The sequence below is a fragment of the Eleutherodactylus coqui genome, chromosome 1 (assembly GCF_035609145.1).
Source record: "Eleutherodactylus coqui strain aEleCoq1 chromosome 1, aEleCoq1.hap1, whole genome shotgun sequence".
NCBI classification, from domain to species: domain Eukaryota; kingdom Metazoa; phylum Chordata; class Amphibia; order Anura; family Eleutherodactylidae; genus Eleutherodactylus; species Eleutherodactylus coqui.
Genome location: NC_089837.1, coordinates 221,136,928 through 221,154,679, shown reverse-complemented (window position 1 = coordinate 221,154,679; position 17,752 = coordinate 221,136,928). Strand labels below are relative to the sequence as shown.

The 17,752-nt window shown below is 47.7% G+C and overlaps 2 protein-coding genes across 3 annotated transcripts in view; both read left to right on the top strand.

Annotated features, from left to right (window-relative positions):
• LOC136631255 (pantetheinase-like) overlaps positions 1-17,752 on the top strand; it is a 127,882-nt gene that overhangs the window by 27,164 nt on the left and 82,966 nt on the right. The gene's annotated exons all lie outside the window — the stretch shown is intronic.
• Positions 1-17,752, top strand: part of LOC136631322 (pantetheinase-like) — a 97,022-nt gene that overhangs the window by 6,597 nt on the left and 72,673 nt on the right. Inside the window, exons 1-2 of one of the 2 annotated variants that reach the window (XM_066605588.1) lie at positions 9,265-9,407; positions 16,750-16,880. In XM_066605588.1, coding sequence (XP_066461685.1) covers positions 9,405-9,407; positions 16,750-16,880 — 134 coding nt within the window. In that variant the 5' untranslated portion in view covers positions 9,265-9,404. Of the gene's footprint in view, positions 1-9,264; positions 9,408-16,749; positions 16,881-17,752 lie in introns of those variants that run through there. The other variant, XM_066605583.1, reaches the window with a different exon arrangement.

Below are 17,752 nucleotides of genomic sequence, written 5' to 3'. Positions count from 1 at the left end.
GGGTGTTCTGTTCACCTGGTAGAATTTGTCAGCTGCAAAATGTATGACATTGCTTTTAAAACAAGCAGCACCTGCTGTCTCTTTTAGCGTAATTTTTGGTAGTTCTACTTGTCACGTTACAGGAGCACATGGTCATGCTTTTGCCAACACACTTTTGTTTCTCTGGGTTCTATCCTGACTAGTTAGGGTTAACATCTCCTGCGCTTACTAGTTCAGGTCAATTAGTCCTGCAGCTGTTAGCGAGGTGTGGCTGGTAGAGATGAGCGAACGCGTTCGTCCGAGCTTGATATTCGTGCGAATATTAGGGTGTTCGGGATGTTCGTTATTCGTAACGAACACCATGCGGTGTTCTGGTTACTTTCACTTCCTTCCCTGAGACGTTAGCGCGCTTTTCTGGCCAATTGAAAGACAGGGAAGGCATTACAACTTCCCCCTGTGACGTTCAAGCCCTATACCACCCCCCTGCTGTGAGTGGCTGGGGAGATCAGGTGTCACCCGAACATAAAAGTCGGCCCCTCCCGCGGTTCGCCTCAGATGCGGTGTGAGTTAGATGAGGGACAGTGCTGTTTGTACCGGAGCTGCTGTAGGGAAAGAATTGGTAGTTAGTGTAGGCTTCAAGACCCCCCAAAGGTCCTTATTAGGGCCACTGATAGCTGTGTGTTGGCTGCTGTTAGCAGTGGCAAATTTTTTTTTTCTCAAAATCGCCTCTGCAGACCGTTGCACCTGGCATTAGGGACAGAAGTGCTGCATAGGCAGGGAGAGTGTTAGGAGTGAGTGTAGCCTTCAAGAACCTCAACGGTCCTTTCTAGGGCCATATTTAACCGTGTGCAGTACTGTGCTGGCTGCTGTTAGCTGTGCTGCATTTTTTTTTGCTTCTCAAAATCGCCTCTGCAGACCATTGCACCCTCCATTGATACTGCAGGGAAAGAATTGTATAGGCAGGGCCACAACACAGTTGTTATTCATAGAATATACTCAGTGCTGCCTTTTGGTGGAAAAAAACTGAAAACAAATCTATTTGTCCAGCCTCTGTCCGTCCTTACGGGCGGTGGACACGTGTGAGCTGCTTGAACAACATTGCTAAATCAGACGCACCCAGCTACGCTTTACTGCTGGCTTCGCCATTTGCTTTCCTTAATTGGGAAAAAAATACCTGCTCTCCAAGAGTTATAATAACTCTGCTACCCTCACGTTCTGTGACACATAAGCAGGGACACAGCACAGTTATTAAACTTCTCATGTTCATTGAATATACGCAGTGCTGCCTTTTGGTGGAAAAAAACTGAAAACAAATCTATTTGTCCAGCCTCTGTCCGTCCTAAGGGCGGTGGACACGTGTGAGCTGCTTGAACAACATTGCTAAATCAGACGCACCCAGCTACGCTTTACTGCTGGCTTCGCCATTTGCTTTCCTTAATTGGGAAAAAAATACCTGCTCTCCAAGAGTTATAATAACTCTGCTACCCTCACGTTCTGTGACACATAAGCAGGGACACAGCACAGTTATTAAACTTCTCATGTTCATTGAATATACGCAGTGCTGCCTTTTGGTGGAAAAAAACTGAAAACAAATCTATTTGTCCAGCCTCTGTCCGTCCTAAGGGCGGTGGACACGTGTGAGCTGCTTGAACAACATTGCTAAATCAGACGCACCCAGCTACGCTTTACTGCTGGCTTCGCCATTTGCTTTCCTTAATTGGGAAAAAAATACCTGCTCTCCAAGAGTTATAATAACTCTGCTACCCTCACGTTCTGTGACACATAAGCAGGGACACAGCACAGTTATTAAACTTCTCATGTTCATTGAATATACGCAGTGCTGCCTTTTGGTGGAAAAAAACTGAAAACAAATCTATTTGTCCAGCCTCTGTCCGTCCTAAGGGCGGTGGACACGTGTGAGCTGCTTGAACAACATTGCTAAATCAGACGCACCCAGCTACGCTTTACTGCTGGCTTCGCCATTTGCTTTCCTTAATTGGGAAAAAAATACCTGCTCTCCAAGAGTTATAATAACTCCGCTACCCTCACGTTCTGTGACACATAAGCAGGGACACAGCACAGTTATTAAACTTAGATAATTCATTCACTAGAGGCAGTGGGGCCTTTCGTTTTCCAAAAAGGGCAAAAATTATATTTGGCCTGCAGTCTTGCGCCAATTTATTTCCTGCCTGTGAAATCAAATCACTGGTAATACAGCATGCTGAGGGGTAGGGGTAGGCCTAGAGGACGTGGACGCGGCCGAGGACGCGGAGGGCCAAGTCAGGGTGTGGGCACAGCCCGAGCTCCTGATCCCGGTGTGTCGCAGCCGACTGCTGCGCGATTAGGAGAGAGGCACGTTTCTGGCGTCCCCACATTCATCGCCCAATTAATGGGTCCACGCGGGAGACGGTTATTAGAAAATGAGCAGTGTGAGCAGGTCCTGTCCTGGATGGCAGAAAGTGCTTCGAGCAACCTATCGTCAACACGCAGTTCTGCGCCGTCCACTGCTGCAAATCCGAATCCTCTGTCTGCTGCTCCTCCTTCCTCCCAGCCTCCTCACTCCACTACAATGACACCTGCTCAGGAGCGGGAACACTCCCAGGAACTGTTCTCGGGCCCCTGCTTAGATTGGGCAGCAGCGGTTCCTCTCCCACCAGAGGAGTTTATCGTCACTGATGCCCAACCATTCGAAAGTTCCCGGGGTCCGAGGGAAGAGGCTGGGGACTTCCGCCAACTGTCTCAACAACTTTCTGTGGGTGAGGAGGATGATGACGATCAGACACAGTTGTCTTGCAGTGAGGTAGTAGTAAGGGCAGTAAGTCCAAGGGAGCAGCGCACAGAGGATTCGGAGGAAGAGCAGCAGGACGATGAGGTGACTGACCCCACCTGGTGTGCAACGCTTACTCAGGAGGACAGGTCTTCAGAGGGGGAGTCAAGGGCATCAGCAGGGCAGGTTGCAAGAGGCAGTGCGGTGGCCAGGGCCAGGGGTAGAGGCAGGGCCAGACCGAATAATCCACCAAGTGTTTCCCAAAGCGCCCCCTCGCGCCATGCCACCCTGCAGAGGCCGAGGTGCTCTAAGGTCTGGCAGTTTTTCACAGAGACGCCTGACGACCGACGAACAGTGGTGTGCAACCTTTGTTGCGCAAAGCTCAGCCGGGGAGCCAACACCAACAGCCTCACCACCACCACCATGCGCAGACATATGATGGCCAAGCACCCCACAAGGTGGGACGAAGGCCGTTCACCGCCTCCGGTTTGCACCCCTGCCTCTCCCCCTGTGCCCCAACCTGCCACTGAGATGCAACCCCCCTCTCAGGACACAGGCACTACCGCCTCATGGCCTGCACCCACACCCTCATCTCCGCTGTCCTCGGCCCCATCCAGCAGTGTAGTTCAGCGCACCGTTCAGCCGTCGCTTGCGCAAGTGTTCGAGCGCAAGCGCAAGTACGCCGCCACGCACCCGCACGCTCAAACGTTAACCGTCCGCATAGCAAAATTCATCAGCCTTGAGATGCTGCCGTATAGGGTTGTGGAAACTGAGTCCTTCAAAAGTATCATGGAGGCGGCGGCCCCGCGCTACTCAGTTCCCAGTCGCCACTACTTTTCCCGATGTGCCGTCCCAGCCCTGCACGACCACGTCTCCCGCAACATTGTGCGCGCCCTCACCAACGCGGTTACTGCCACGGTCCACTTAACTACGGACACGTGGACAAGCACAGGCGGGCAGGGCCACTACATCTCCCTGACGGCACATTGGGTGAATTTAGTGGAGGCTGGGACAGAGTCAGAGCCTGGGACCGCTCACGCCCTACCCACCCCCAGAATTGCGGGCCCCAGCTCGGTGCTGGTATCTGCGGAGGTGTATGCTTCCTCCACTAAAGCACCCTCCTCCTCCTCCTCCTCCTCTTCTGTCTCGCAATCAAGATGTGTTAGCAGCAGCATGTCGCCAGCAGTCGGTGTCGCGCGGTGTGGCAGCACAGCGGTGGGCAAGCGTCAGCAGGCCGTGCTGAAACTACTCAGCTTAGGCGATAAGAGGCACACGGCCCACGAACTGCTGCAGGGTCTGACACAGCAGACCGACCGCTGGCTTGCGCCGCTGAGCCTCCAACCGGGCATGGTCGTGTGTGACAACGGCCGTAACCTGGTGGCGGCTCTGCAGCTTGGCAGCCTCACGCACGTGCCATGCCTGGCCCACGTCTTTAATTTGGTGGTTCAGCGGTTTCTGAAAAGCTACCCACGCTTGTCAGACCTGCTCGTAAAGGCGCGCCGGCTCTGCGCACATTTCCGCAAGTCCCACACGGACGCTGCCACCCTGCGCACCCTGCAACATCACTTTAAGCTGCCAGTGCACCGACTGCTGTGCGACGTGCCCACACGGTGGAACTCTACGCTCCACATGTTGGCCAGGCTCTATGAACAACGTAGAGCTATAGTCGAATACCAACTCCAACATGGGCGGCGCAGTGGGAGTCAGCCTCCTCAATTCCTTTCAGAAGAGTGGGCCTGGTTGGCAGACATCTGCCATGTCCTTGGTAATTTTGAGGAGTCTACCCAGGTGGTGAGCGGCGATGCTACAATCATTAGCGTCACCATTCCTCTGCTATGCATCTTGAGAAATTCCCTGCAAAGCATAAAGGCAGCTGCTTTGCGCTCGGAAACGGGGGCGGGGGAAGACAGTATGCCGCTGGATAGTCAGGGCACCCTCCTGTCTATTTCTCAGCGCGTACAGGAGGAGGAGGAGGAGCATGAGGAGGATGAGGAGGAGGGGGAAGAGACAGCTTGGGCCGCTGCTGACGGTACACCGGCTGATTGCCTGTCATCCTTTCAGCGTGTATGGCCTGAGGAGGAGGAGGAGGAGGAGGAGGAGGAGGATCCTGAAAGTGATCTTCCTAGTGAAGACAGCCATGTGTTGCGTACAGGTACCCTGGCACACATGGCTGACTTCATGTTAGGATGCCTTTCTCGTGACCCTCGCGTTGCACGGATTCTGGCCACTACGGATTACTGGGTGTACACACTGCTCGATCCACGGTATAAGGAGAACCTGCCCACTCTGATTCCCGAAGAGGAAAGGGGTTCAAGAGTGTTGCTATACCACAGGACCCTTGCGGACAAGCTGATGGTAAAATTCCCAGCCGACAGCGCTAGTGGCAGAAGGCGCAGTACCGAGGGCAAGGTAGCAGGGGATGTGCGTAGATCGAGCAGCATGTACATCCCAGGCAGTGCAACAGTCTTTAAGGGCCTGGACAGCTTTATGGCTCCCCACCAAGACTGTGTCACCGCTCCCCAGTCACGGCTGAGTCGGCGGGAGCACTGTAAAAGGATGGTGAGGGAGTACGTAGCGGATCGCACGACCATCCTTGGTGACGCCTCTGCCCCCTACAACTACTGGGTGTCGAAGCTGGACATGTGGCCTGAACTAGCGCTGTATGCCCTGGAGGTGCTTGCTTGTCCTGCGGCTAGCGTCTTGTCGGAGAGGGTGTTTAGTGCGGCTGGGGGAATCATCACAGATAAGCGTAGCCGCTTGTCAACCGACAGTGCCGACAGGCTAACACTCATCAAGATGAACAAAGGCTGGATTTCGCCAGACTTCTGTTCTCCACCAGCGGACAGCAGCGATACGTAAGCAATACGTAGGCTGCACCCGCGGATGGAAGCTACGTTCTCTCTCACCATCCAAAACGGGGACATTTCTGCTTCATCAATCTGTGTCTAATATTCCTCCTCCTCCTCCTCCTGCTCCTCCTCCTGAAACCTCACGTAATCACGCTGAACGGGCAATTTTTCTTAGGGCCACAAGGCTCACTCAAATAATTTTTCAGAACAATTTTTATAAGTTTCAATGCGCTTAAAAGCATTGGAACTTTAACTTGAACCAATTTTTCGTTACACTGGGCTGCCTCCAGGCCTAGTTACCACTTAAGCCACATTAACCAAAGCGATTAATGGGTTTCACCTGCCCTCTTGGCTGGCCATGGCCAATTTTTGGGATGTACATTAGTACTGTTGATACAGCAATTTTTGTGGGCCCTCGCCTACAGTGTAATCAAATTAATTTTTAGGCCACCTGCATTACAGCTGACGTTACCTCAGCTGTGTTGGGCAATGCAATGGGATATTTTTATGTACCGCCGGTGGGTTCCAGGGAGCCACCCATGCTGTAGGTGCACACTGAGTTTTTAATACATCTGTACACTTCTAAAGAACCCGTCTGACTGGGGCATGCAGTGTGGGCCGAAGCCCACCTGTATTACGCACGACATTACTACCTCAGCTGTGTTGGGCAATGCAATGGGATATTTCTATGTACCGCCGGTGGCTTCCTGGCACCCACCCAGGCAGTGGGTCCACAGGGAGTTTAACCTACATGTGTCCACTTGTAAAGAACCCCAGTCTGACTGGGGCATGCAGTGTGGGCCGAAACCCACCTGCATTAACCCTTTCCAGTCCACTGTGTGACCTGTGAAGACATTAGGGTTTAAGGCTGTACAGCTCCGTTGTTGGTAGACGTCCGTCGGGGTTCTCTTACTGTATATTGCCAGCCTCTCTGCTGTCGGAGCCTATCCTACGTGTCAGCTCATGCAGTACTGGCTTTAGCCAGCCTATAGCGCCGTTGTATAACAGCAGAAAAAGAGTAAGCCCCCTAGGAAAACCATATACAAATTGGATTGGAAAGGGTTAAGCACAACATTACTACCTCAGCTGTGTTGGGCAATGCAATGGGATATTTCTATGTACCGCCGGTGGCTTCCTGGCACCCACCCATGCTGTAGGTGCACACGGAGTTTTTACTACATCTGTACACTTATAAAGAACCCCAGTCAGACTGGGGCATGCAGTGTGGGCCGAAGCCCACCTGCATTAAGCACGACATTACTACCTCAGCTGTGTTGGGCAATGCAATGGGATATTTCTGTGTACCGCCGGTGGCTTCCTGGCACCCACCCATGCTGTGGGTCGACAGGGACTTCACAATAGGGAGTTGTATCTGCCTGTGTCTATGAATTAAAAAGCCCGGTCTGACTGGGGCATGCAGACACCTTGACAGAATGAATAGTGTGTGGCACATAGGTTCCCCATTGCTATGCCCACGTGTGCAGCTCCTGATGGCGGTGGCACAGGATTCTATTTCTCATTGCTTCTGTACAGCATTGTGGGCTATCGCTCCGCCACTTTTAAAGAGGGTCGCTGCCTAGCCGTGCCAACCTCTGCAGTGTGTGCCTGCGGTCCCTCGTCATGGCAGACGCAATTCTAAATAGACATGAGCGTGGTGTGGCATGAGGGCAGCTGAAGGCTGCCCAGGGACACTTTGGTGTGCGCTGTGGGGGGGGAGGGGGGGCGGTTGGGCAGCATGTAACCCAGGAGAAGTGTCAGTGGAGTGTCATGCAGGCAGTGATTGTGCTTTGTTGGAGGTAGTGTGGTGCTTAGCAAAGGTATGCCATGCTAATGAGGGCTTTTCAGAAGTAAAAGTTGTTGGGAGGGGGGGGGGGGGGGCCCACTCTTGCCGGTATTGTGGCTTAATAGTGGGACCTGTGAACTTGAGATGCAGCCCAACACGTAGCCCCTCGCCTGCCCTATCCGTCACTGTGTCATTCCCATCACTTTCCTGAATTGCCCAGATTTTCACACATGAAAACCTTAGCGAGCATCGGCGAAATACAAAAATGCTCTGGTCGCCCATTGACTTCAATGGGGTTCGTTGTTCGAAACGAACCCTCGAGCATCACGGGAAGTTTGTTCCGAATAACGAACACCCGAACATTTTGGTGTTCGCTCATCTCTAGTGGCTGGGGATTGACAGTTCTATCAAACAGTCAGCTTCTCCCTTTTTCCTATATAATCCAGTTCTTCCTGGCTGGTAGTTGCTGGTTATTTTTCAGTTCCCTGTGCAGTCATCCTGCTCAATGCTCCTTTCGGTCTAGCTCTTGTGTTTGGGATTGTTCTCTGTTTGTCTGGTATTCTGTTGTTCTTGTCTTTTAGTTATTGTCAGTCTCTGTTTGTTCCTCAGTTGTCAGTACTCTGGTTCCCCTTGGACAGCCCCCCAATCCTTGTGGAAGAAGGTGGGGTTGTCCCTTTTGATACGACTGCTCTGCTGTGAGGTGGGTTCAGTTTGAGGGGTTCAGAATGCCCCGCTCTATTCATTTCCTCACTTCTCTGTTCACCCTGCGTCTAGCCACCCGTATAGCAAACTTACACTTCCGTTCTGGTTGCCCTTGTACCAAGGGAACTCTGGTTTCCCATGCTTGGGTCTTCTGTTCAAGTAGCAAATATTGTCCTTTGCTAAACTTCTGACTTTGCTTTAAGGCCTCTCTCACACGAGTTTATTTTACATTGTATTACGCAGGTGGCTTTTATGCACGTAATACACAAATTACAAACTTTAAATTACTTTTAATTGTGCCTCTCTAAGACAGCATGCGAAATGCCCATGCAAAAAAGATGGCAGTATGCACTATATTGCCCCGTATTACGCGTGCATGCACACCAAGACAGTGTGCTGGATTACGGTTTTCTCCAGCAGGTTTCAGGGTATTTTGTAGTTTCCGAATTGTATCTAGTGCACACGTCGAGCAAATTAGACATAAGCGCTCAATCTCATATCCAAAATGGCTCTCTGCCCAGAAACAGCCAGACAGGACCTTTTATTGTACAGCATAACATGGGCGTGTAACAAGTTACATCAGTAACATATAGGATTCTCATTTGTCGGATCATATAGAATCTCCCACCTCTCTGCCCACCCTCTTCCAAGTGCTGATGTAGCATGGACTCTGTCTCCTCTAGCATGCAGACAACCTTAAGGAAATCTGCGTAGTTGACAAATCATTGTTTAACTAGCTTGTGTGAGGAGTGGAAGGGGACTAGGTAAACACTCAGTGTTTAACACAGATATACACAACACTATGGCCCTTTAACTCTTAGAGGCTGGTTGTGCAACTTGTGTAATTCCTATGTACTTAGCTAACATTAACATCATACATCCATTGTCTAGCAAATACCATGATTAGACTGTGTGTGTCCTTACCCTCAACTAAGTTAAAAGTCATTACAACAGCAGAATACATTTGGGTTATATAAATCGATAGACATTTTATACTAAATAATCATAATGTCTATCACAATCCCCCCTTAAAATGTCTATCCTCTAACTCTCTATCTGATTTTCACAGTTCTCTGCGCATGAGCCTATAACTGGAGCGCGTTGAAGGTTCGTTTTAGAGTCTTCAAGGGGGTGTAGGACTTGTCCACTCCTTCTGGGGATGCATCCAGCAAACTCATGGTGGGAGCGGCTTTTCCAGCATCAGTTTCACAGGTCTCTCTGACACAGGGGATAACACAGCAGACTAGAACAGAAAAGGTAACCATCAGTTCACATACAACAGCGACGCCCGTCTGTGCCAGGATCCTTTACCAACCGCTCATCCATGGTGAGTACTGGTCCCAAAGGTTAGCTCTTTTTAGTTAGTGCGGTCAGCTTCTTAATGGCAACTGTGTCTTTACCCGCGGGTCACGTGTCGTCTAGGATGTAGGTACAACAAGTCTCCCCTATCATCTTTACAGACACTCCCCTTTTTAGCTAAAGTCATATCTAAGGTCATTCTATTTTAAAAAAGTCATAGTCGAAGTAGGTCCTATTGGTCGACTAGTCCCTATAAGGCGTCTCTAGTATAATTTATAAACCACTGTTAATTATAATAAAACGTAATTAATCCAATCAACGTTTATTTACCATAATGACCAGGAAAATGGACTCGAATCTAGTTTTAACTTGGTCTCTAATTTTTTTAAAACTCGTCAGGTACCCCCCTTGGCTATCCTATGACATCAATGTACACGTGTAGATCAAAACTACCACCAGGGGTCTCTCTTCTCGCTCTAGTATAATGTTACAATACTAGTAGCGTGCACAGGTACGCACGGTGTGGGACTCCCTAATCTTCACCCACACCAATGTCCCTCCTGGAGATAGTCCTAATGGTGAACACGTCCAGGTCGCCTCACCCTGACCCTACACTACCTAGTGACAAGACTGGAAGGAACCGCCGTACCTATGCGGAAAACAAGGATAGACCAACATGACAGGATAACCACAAAACACAGACTGAGTTGGATCGAGATAAATTAACTATTGGGGGTAACCTCATTATCCTCAATGCTGTCTGACAGGATGTGGAGGGGCATAAGGGCTTTACTAAGGCACACTCTCCTGTCCAATTACCCTCCAGGCGGGTCCTCTACCTCATGTCTCCACAAAGCCAGTAAACGTCTCCTAAGGACTGGACCTGATTCTGCATCCATTCCCCTCCTATCGTACCATAGGAAGAGCAATACCCGTTGGTGAGTTCCCCCAAATCTCCCTCCACCCTGCCTATTTGCCTGGCAGGTGTAGTTTCCAGGGTAGTCAGTAATACTCTCTCCGGTGCAAAACACTTAAGTAGTTATAGAGTATTCCTTCTTCCACTTCTCACGGACAGTGTAATTAGCGGAAATGTTCGTGAAGAGACTAATAAACCACTCTTCAGCATCTACAGGGAGATTTAGGGGGACCATCCCCGAGTGTAGTTGGGCACTACCGCACACACAACAGTTAGACTTGTTGCTCCTGTTAACATTGTACCTAATCAACTCCAATCAGAGATTCTGGTCAGAGTAGCCAGTCGCTACTGTCAAGGTGTCCACAAAGGCAGGGTCGGCTATAATCATCATGTTCGTCAAGGTCTTTATCTTACGGCGGAGGGGGTTAATTATGGGCACGGGACTAAGTGAAGGCTTCCATTCGGGTGCATCTACCATATCCCTTATTTTAAACTTCCCTAAGGGATCTGTCCTCCCGTACCGGTATGTCCCCAGACTATAAGTCCCCCCCCCCCCCCCCCCCGTCCCCCGGGCTTGGATCTCCCATGGTTAATGTAAAAACCACATTAAAACCAAGCAACATACTAAGTTCAGCCTTCCAATACCTGCTGTCCTTATTATTCTCAAGGAGGATTATACGACTAATTAGGGATTTCCCGCTCTTATCTTTCTTATTTAAGGCACTTCGCGGTTTATAGGACCAGTCTATTCCTGTGTTACATCCCACTAATCCCTAATAACGGCAGTCTTCTCCCCAGACATTATCAGTGGCGCGAACATATTGTATTCCCCGGGTATATAAGTCATATAACCAGCTGGACTGAGCTAAATCTGGCCTGCGGTGGGATCTTGCGCCTAGACACGGGACCACAGTACAATAGTCGAAGGAATATGCGGCTACTTGAGCATTGAACGAGTTATACCAGAAGGTAACCATACCCTCATATTCTTCCGACTAAGGATTCCAGTTGCCACCCTCCTCTCTCACTAGCCCTAACCAGAGTAATGTCTTTGGCACAACTAAGACTGGTCTCCCGGATCTGAAGCTTTCTTACAGTATGAAGCATGGATCCATGTAAGTCTTTCGGCTAGTTTCACAGCTGTGGCAGTAGTCAGAAGCACCTGGTAGGGGCCATCAAATCGGGGCTCAGGAAGGTGCTTCCTGGGGAACTTCTTGATGCGCACCCAATCCCCAGGCTGCAAGATATGTGTCCCAGTGTCTGCCTCTGAGTCTGGAAGAGAACACCTGTGCATAGGCTTTGGTTAGTTCTTTAACAACGGAAATCACATACTCAGTCAACACATAAGATTGTAATTGTGACTACTGAGGATAGTAACGACCTAGCCTTGGGGCTTGCCCAAACAATCTCGTAGGGAGATAATGTATAATCCCCCCTGGGTTCATATCTAACACTGTATAAGGCTATTGGATGACAGTCTTTCCAAAGTGGCGTCATTTTTAAGTATCTTACTTTTTAGCGTGCCACTACGTCTCTCCACCTTTCCATTACTCTAAAGATGGTACAGTATGTAAAAGTCCTGGGATACACCAGAGCAGACATGACATGTTACATTCACCTGCGAAGTTTATACCTCTGTCTGATTCTGAATCACTTCTGGTACCCCATATTCACAGTTTACCTCGTTCATGAGCTTCTTTGCGGTTACCTACTTGTTTGCCTTGGTAACAGGGTCGGCCTCCAACCTGCAAAGACATCAACAACAACAAGCACGTATTCATACTTCCCAACAAGTGGGAGCTGAACGTAGTCAATTTGCAATCCCTGAAATGGGTAGAGTGGTCCCGGCAAGTGTGATGTGGCAAATTTACTTCTGCCCTGACTCACCTATGGCATAGATCATGCTAAACTGGACAAATGATGCAGCAGCTACAGAGAACCCAGAAGTTGCCCATCGTCTTTCAAGCGTTGTCGTCATTGCTACTTTACTAGGTGGGTCTTTCCGTCCATCAGCTGGGCCATCATGGGATACAGGAACTGTGGTGGGCAAGTGCTGTTGACTGTTCACCACACGCTGTCCTGTTTCTGCTGCTCCCATATTAGTCCATTTATTCTTTTCTTCCTTGCTGGCTTGTAACTGTAAAAGTCTTTAGCATATCAAAGTCCAAATTTTTGTCAATGTCCAAAGTTTTTACCACTGACTCATGCCGTCAGTATCTTTTCTTCTTTCTTCCACGGCTTGAGGGCCGCTGCCTTTGCTATGCTGTCAGCGAGGGTGTCGTCCCTCGCCTCTCCAGTGTAGGAATCGGTGCGAACTCTCAACTTTGTCAGGTAGAAGCAGGGCCTCCATGCGACTCTGTACCGCTGCACCATTCTCAATTGGTTGTCCTGCTAAGGTAAAAAACTGTCTGGCCTTCCATATTGGGCCGTAATCATGAGCTATGCCAAATACATACCAGGAGTCAGTGTAAAGGGTCGCCGTCTTACCTCTCACCACTCTACTCGCCTCAGTGAGGGCCTTCAATTCCGCTTCTTGTACTGTGACATGCGGAGGCAGAGCTTCTGCTTCTAGGACATCTTGTTGTGTGACCACTGCATATCCGATGTGGAGTCATCAGTCCTCACCCTGGTACCATCTGCAAACAGCTCAACATATGCATTATCAACAGAGGTTCTGGTAACTGTTTGCATACCTGCAGTTTCTTACTGTATTAGTACTAAATAATCGTGCTGATGTTCTATTTCACATGGCTCGGAATCTTGTAGCACAAAATCATTTATTTATTTATTATTTTTTTTAAAAGCCCAATAGCTGATCTACAACACCTAGATCATCTATGACCCAGATCCTCTATGCCTCCCCCCTTTTGAACCGGAATACTCAATGGAAAAAAAAAGAGTAATTGCGTTCAAACTAGTAAACCAAGAGGCACAAAAACAAGCACTTTGTAGGTCAAGGTGACATTGTATACAGCGAAGTCTGAGCGAAAATCTCCTTACAAAAAAATGTTTTTCCTTTCAGGTCGCAATTAGCATTTTTTAACACAAGGGGGCGCAACACGTCAAATTTTACGTCACCCAGTGTGATAGTATTTCAGGGTATGGCCAGCGTTTAGCTTTTACTCTCCTGTCGGAATATAATTGTAGCTTCAGTGTAGACTGACACTAGAATATACAAAAGACTTAAAGAAAAACTAAAGAATACGGATGAATTAACATCCTACTCTGGACAATTCAATCCCTCTTTCTTCACATAAAAAGTTAAATTACTTCATCAAATTGCGTGAAAAAGTTTGCTGGGTGACTATAGGGAAATTATTCCATCTGTAGGAGCCTTCCATAACATCATCTGTCTGAGCATCCATTGGAGAAGCGGGCAGTGGAAAACAGAGCCCCTGGGAACATGAGAGAGCGTCCCCTGTCATGTATTCCCGGCCTCTGCCCCCCATGCATCAACTCCAATCTTCCATGCACTATAAACCAGCTTAGTCATCTACTATGTCCCAAGCTGCATCTCCATGAAGGTTTGTTTCCCTGAACCTATCACACATCCAAAGTGGCCACATCTTGGAGCGTAACAAAGTCCGGTCAAACAAAACCTTACTTCAGACAATCATGATGTTAACACTGGATACAGTGGCATTGGGGAATATAGGCCATCCAAATGCAGCAAAATGGCCGCCAGAGGCAGAAAGGGGCGGGGCTACAGATCTCCCAGGTGAGGCAAAATGGCTGCCGGAAGAAGGGGCGGGGCCAGGGGCAGCAGCACTTCCAGGTGAGGCAAAATGGCCGCTGGAGGAGGAAGGGGCGGGGCCAGGTCCTGTCCCGGATGGGGAGGGACCGGAAGTAACATCACACACCCTGAAAGTGAGCACATGGGGGGGAAGTGCTGCAGAGTCACACTATGTGGGGTTGTAAACATTGCAAGCGCGGCCGCCATTACAGGGAGGGGCTGTAGTCAACACAAAGGCATTACATTGTTCATTAGCAATACACATACCCCCCTACATGCTTTCCCCTCTTGAATCTCTTAACTACGTTATACCAAAAAACTAGCTAAAAACGCCTTTCTTTCTGCTAGAACTTTCTACAACCTATCTTATCTGTCCATGACCTGACATTTCTTTCTGCAACTTTTCCTGGTCCTTTCCCATTGTTCAGTAAACTCTGCTGCCTTCCCTTCAGCAACCAAATCACAAGCTCTATGGCCTTTGTCCTTGCTCACTCTGCTCAACTCTATTCTCTAAACAACCTGCGTCTATGCCTAACCTTCTCATTCTATCTTCAAATCCTTCCAATATAACCTCTCTTTCCCACTCAGATTACAATGCACATTAATTCTATAAAATACAATACAAAGGGAACGGAAGGGTTACTTGAGAAATGCTCTCAGTGGCTTAACTTCAGTCCACTCTCTTATCAGCACCCCTCCCCCCAATAATAAACACTGCACATTCTTTCTATAATACCAAACAGACGGGATTACTGGAGAATACCCACAACGGCTCAAGGTATATATCTCATCTACCTTTATATCAACCCACCGTCTAGACAGGACATTTTAGCTATACACAGAGACTGACGATTATTTTCAATGACCAAGAGTTTCTGGAGTCAGCCGTCACACCACGGCTATACTTCACACGTATATACCTTTTCACATATGAGAACATAACACGCTCAATCATAAAAGGTAAATATACGTATCATACATCTTCCTAACCTCACACTAGTTTACCTAGGAGCAAGTGTCTGGCGTGTTCCCTCAGACTTAAACAGCCGAGTCTGCCCTCCTGACACATTAACCCTCACAGAATTTATCTCTTGGTCTTGTATACACAGTGTTTAACCGTCTCAGACACAACAGTCACAGCATACAAAATACCCCTTAAGCAGGTTAAAACGTTGGTCTTTTTTCCGAGTAAGAAAGAACTATATTACCTGCCTTTCATTGATTTATCACTCTGGATCAGGAACAGGCAGAAAAGCAGTCAGAACCCAGATCACATCGGTAGATTTACATAAAGCAATCTTACCGTGTTCTGTAGATTTTCGGGCCCCTGAGTTCTGCGTGCCGTCTGCCGATCTCTGTATTTTTCCAGAATGAAAGAAATCAAAATCTCTTAACTCGGTCCACCCAGGAGACGCCAATTGTGCTGGATTACGGTTTTCTCCAGCAGGTTTCAGGGTATTTTGTAGCTTCCGAATTGTATCGTGTGCACACGTCGAGCAAATTAGACATAAGCGCTCAATCTCATATCCAAAATGGCTCTCTGCCCAGAAACAGCCAGACAGGACCTTTTATTGTACAGCATAACATGGGCGTGTAACAAGTTACATCAGTAACATATAGGATTCTCATTTGTCGGATCATATAGAATCTCCCACCTCTCTGCCCACCCTCTTCCAAGTGCTGATGTAGCATGGACTCTGTCTCCTCTAGCATGCAGACAACCTTAAGGAAATCTGCGTAGTTGACAAATCATTGTTTAACTAGCTTGTGTGAGGAGTGGAAGGGGGCTAGGTAAACACTCAGTGTTTAACACAGATATACACAACACTATGGCCCTTTAACTCTTAGAGGCTGGTTGTGCAACTTGTGTAATTCCTATGTACTTAGCTAACATTAACATCATACATCCATTGTCTAGCAAATACCATGATTAGATTGTGTGTGTCCTTACCCTCAACTAAGTTAAAAGTCATTACAACAGCAGAATACATTTGAGTTATATAAATCGATAGACATTTTATACTAAATAATCATAATGTCTATCACAACAGTGTATGGTGATTGTTGTCACACAGCAATTTTGCAACGCATTGCATATTGCTGTGTCCTCCATTGCAAGAGATACGTCCGCTGCACACAGGAAAAAAGTGTTTGTGTATCAGAACCCTAAATCAAGCTGCAAACCTGTTGTCTTGCTTGGAGCAATTTGTGGTAGTTCTACAGCTGTCTCTCTTGAGAAGGCCTATGCTTGGGTGTTCTGATTCCCTAGTGGAATTTGTCCTTTGCAAAATGTATGACATTGCTTTTAAACAAGTAACACATCGGATGTCTAAAAGATTAGCTGTTTGTGTTGAAAATCTCTCCTTTTTCCAGTTTTATTAACAGGTAATTGTTATTGTTCTCTGTCATGTTACAGATGTTGTGGAGTCACCGGTCGCTGTTTCTACAATCTCTCTACAGGTTACAACGGGCAAGCTGCCTAACGGCTTAGATGAAAAGGCTGTAACTATTTAATTAGGGGCTCAGTTACTTATGGGGTATAAACAAAGTTTTGTAGTATAAATGCAGTTTTTTTCTTTTTTTTCTTGTTTTTTTTTGCTGATGTTTTTGATCTGTGCTTTTATTTTACATTTTTGTATAGTCTGCTTTGGATACTCTGTTCTTGCTTTCAAATTAATAAACATTTTACACTGAAATGTTTTCTTGTTTTGTTTTCTCTAGGGGGCTCATATAATTGTTACACCAGAGGATGGAATATATGGTTGGATATTTACAAGGCAAACAATTTACCCTTTCCTGGAAGATATTCCTGACCCTGATGTCAACTGGATACCATGTTCTGATCCTGAAAGGTATAGAAACAGTCTGACTGAAGTCCTTTCATAACCCTTCAAATCATTTTTTGAGACCTATGGTATATTACATCTATTACTACAATCTCCACAGCTCTCCCTATTGTAGATAAGGCAGTTTTCATGTTTCTGCCTTCCCAAAATCATCTAGAAATTTTATCTGCTCCTTGTTAACCTGCTTTTATGGACATAAAATAATAAATCAGTAAATTTTTGAATGTAGTCACCAGGGTTGTATCTAAAGATTTATGGGTGCAAAAGTTCCGATTGAACACCCCACCTCCTACTTACCCGGCAAATTTTCTTCATGCCAGGCAACTGGGGACTAAATGTTCAAGTTGGGAAAATACAATAAAAGAAAAGAAAATGTCCAGGTAAAAAAAGAAAAAATCACTTTGAAAATCAACCTTGAAATGCATTGGCAATTGTTTTCAATGGGACAGTAAGTGTGATGCAAAGTCTCCCATTGATAACAATGGGAAAAACTTCCTGATCCTCCCACGTGGCTGAATGCCACGTCGTAGGATTTCTACTTCACAGAAATGATGGGAGGTGTTTTTGCCAGAAGAACACCTCACATTGGCATGAAAACACATGCTGGCAAGCGCGATATCAAGCTGAATTTCTTGGTCCAACATTGGGCTCACCCATGTGCAGGTACTCCCACTGCCATCTCTCCAGTGGCATACCTGCAGGGGGCGAGATTCCCACTCGTCTTGCACATCTCACTCTGCCACCATTCTCACTCCGGTCATGCAAGAGGAAAACGCTCTTTCCTCCTGTACCTAGCCCCTGCTGGTCACTTGGATTTCACTGGTCTTTCATGGTCCTTTGCTGTCACTGGGCCCTTCTAGTGGTCTCTTGGGATGCAC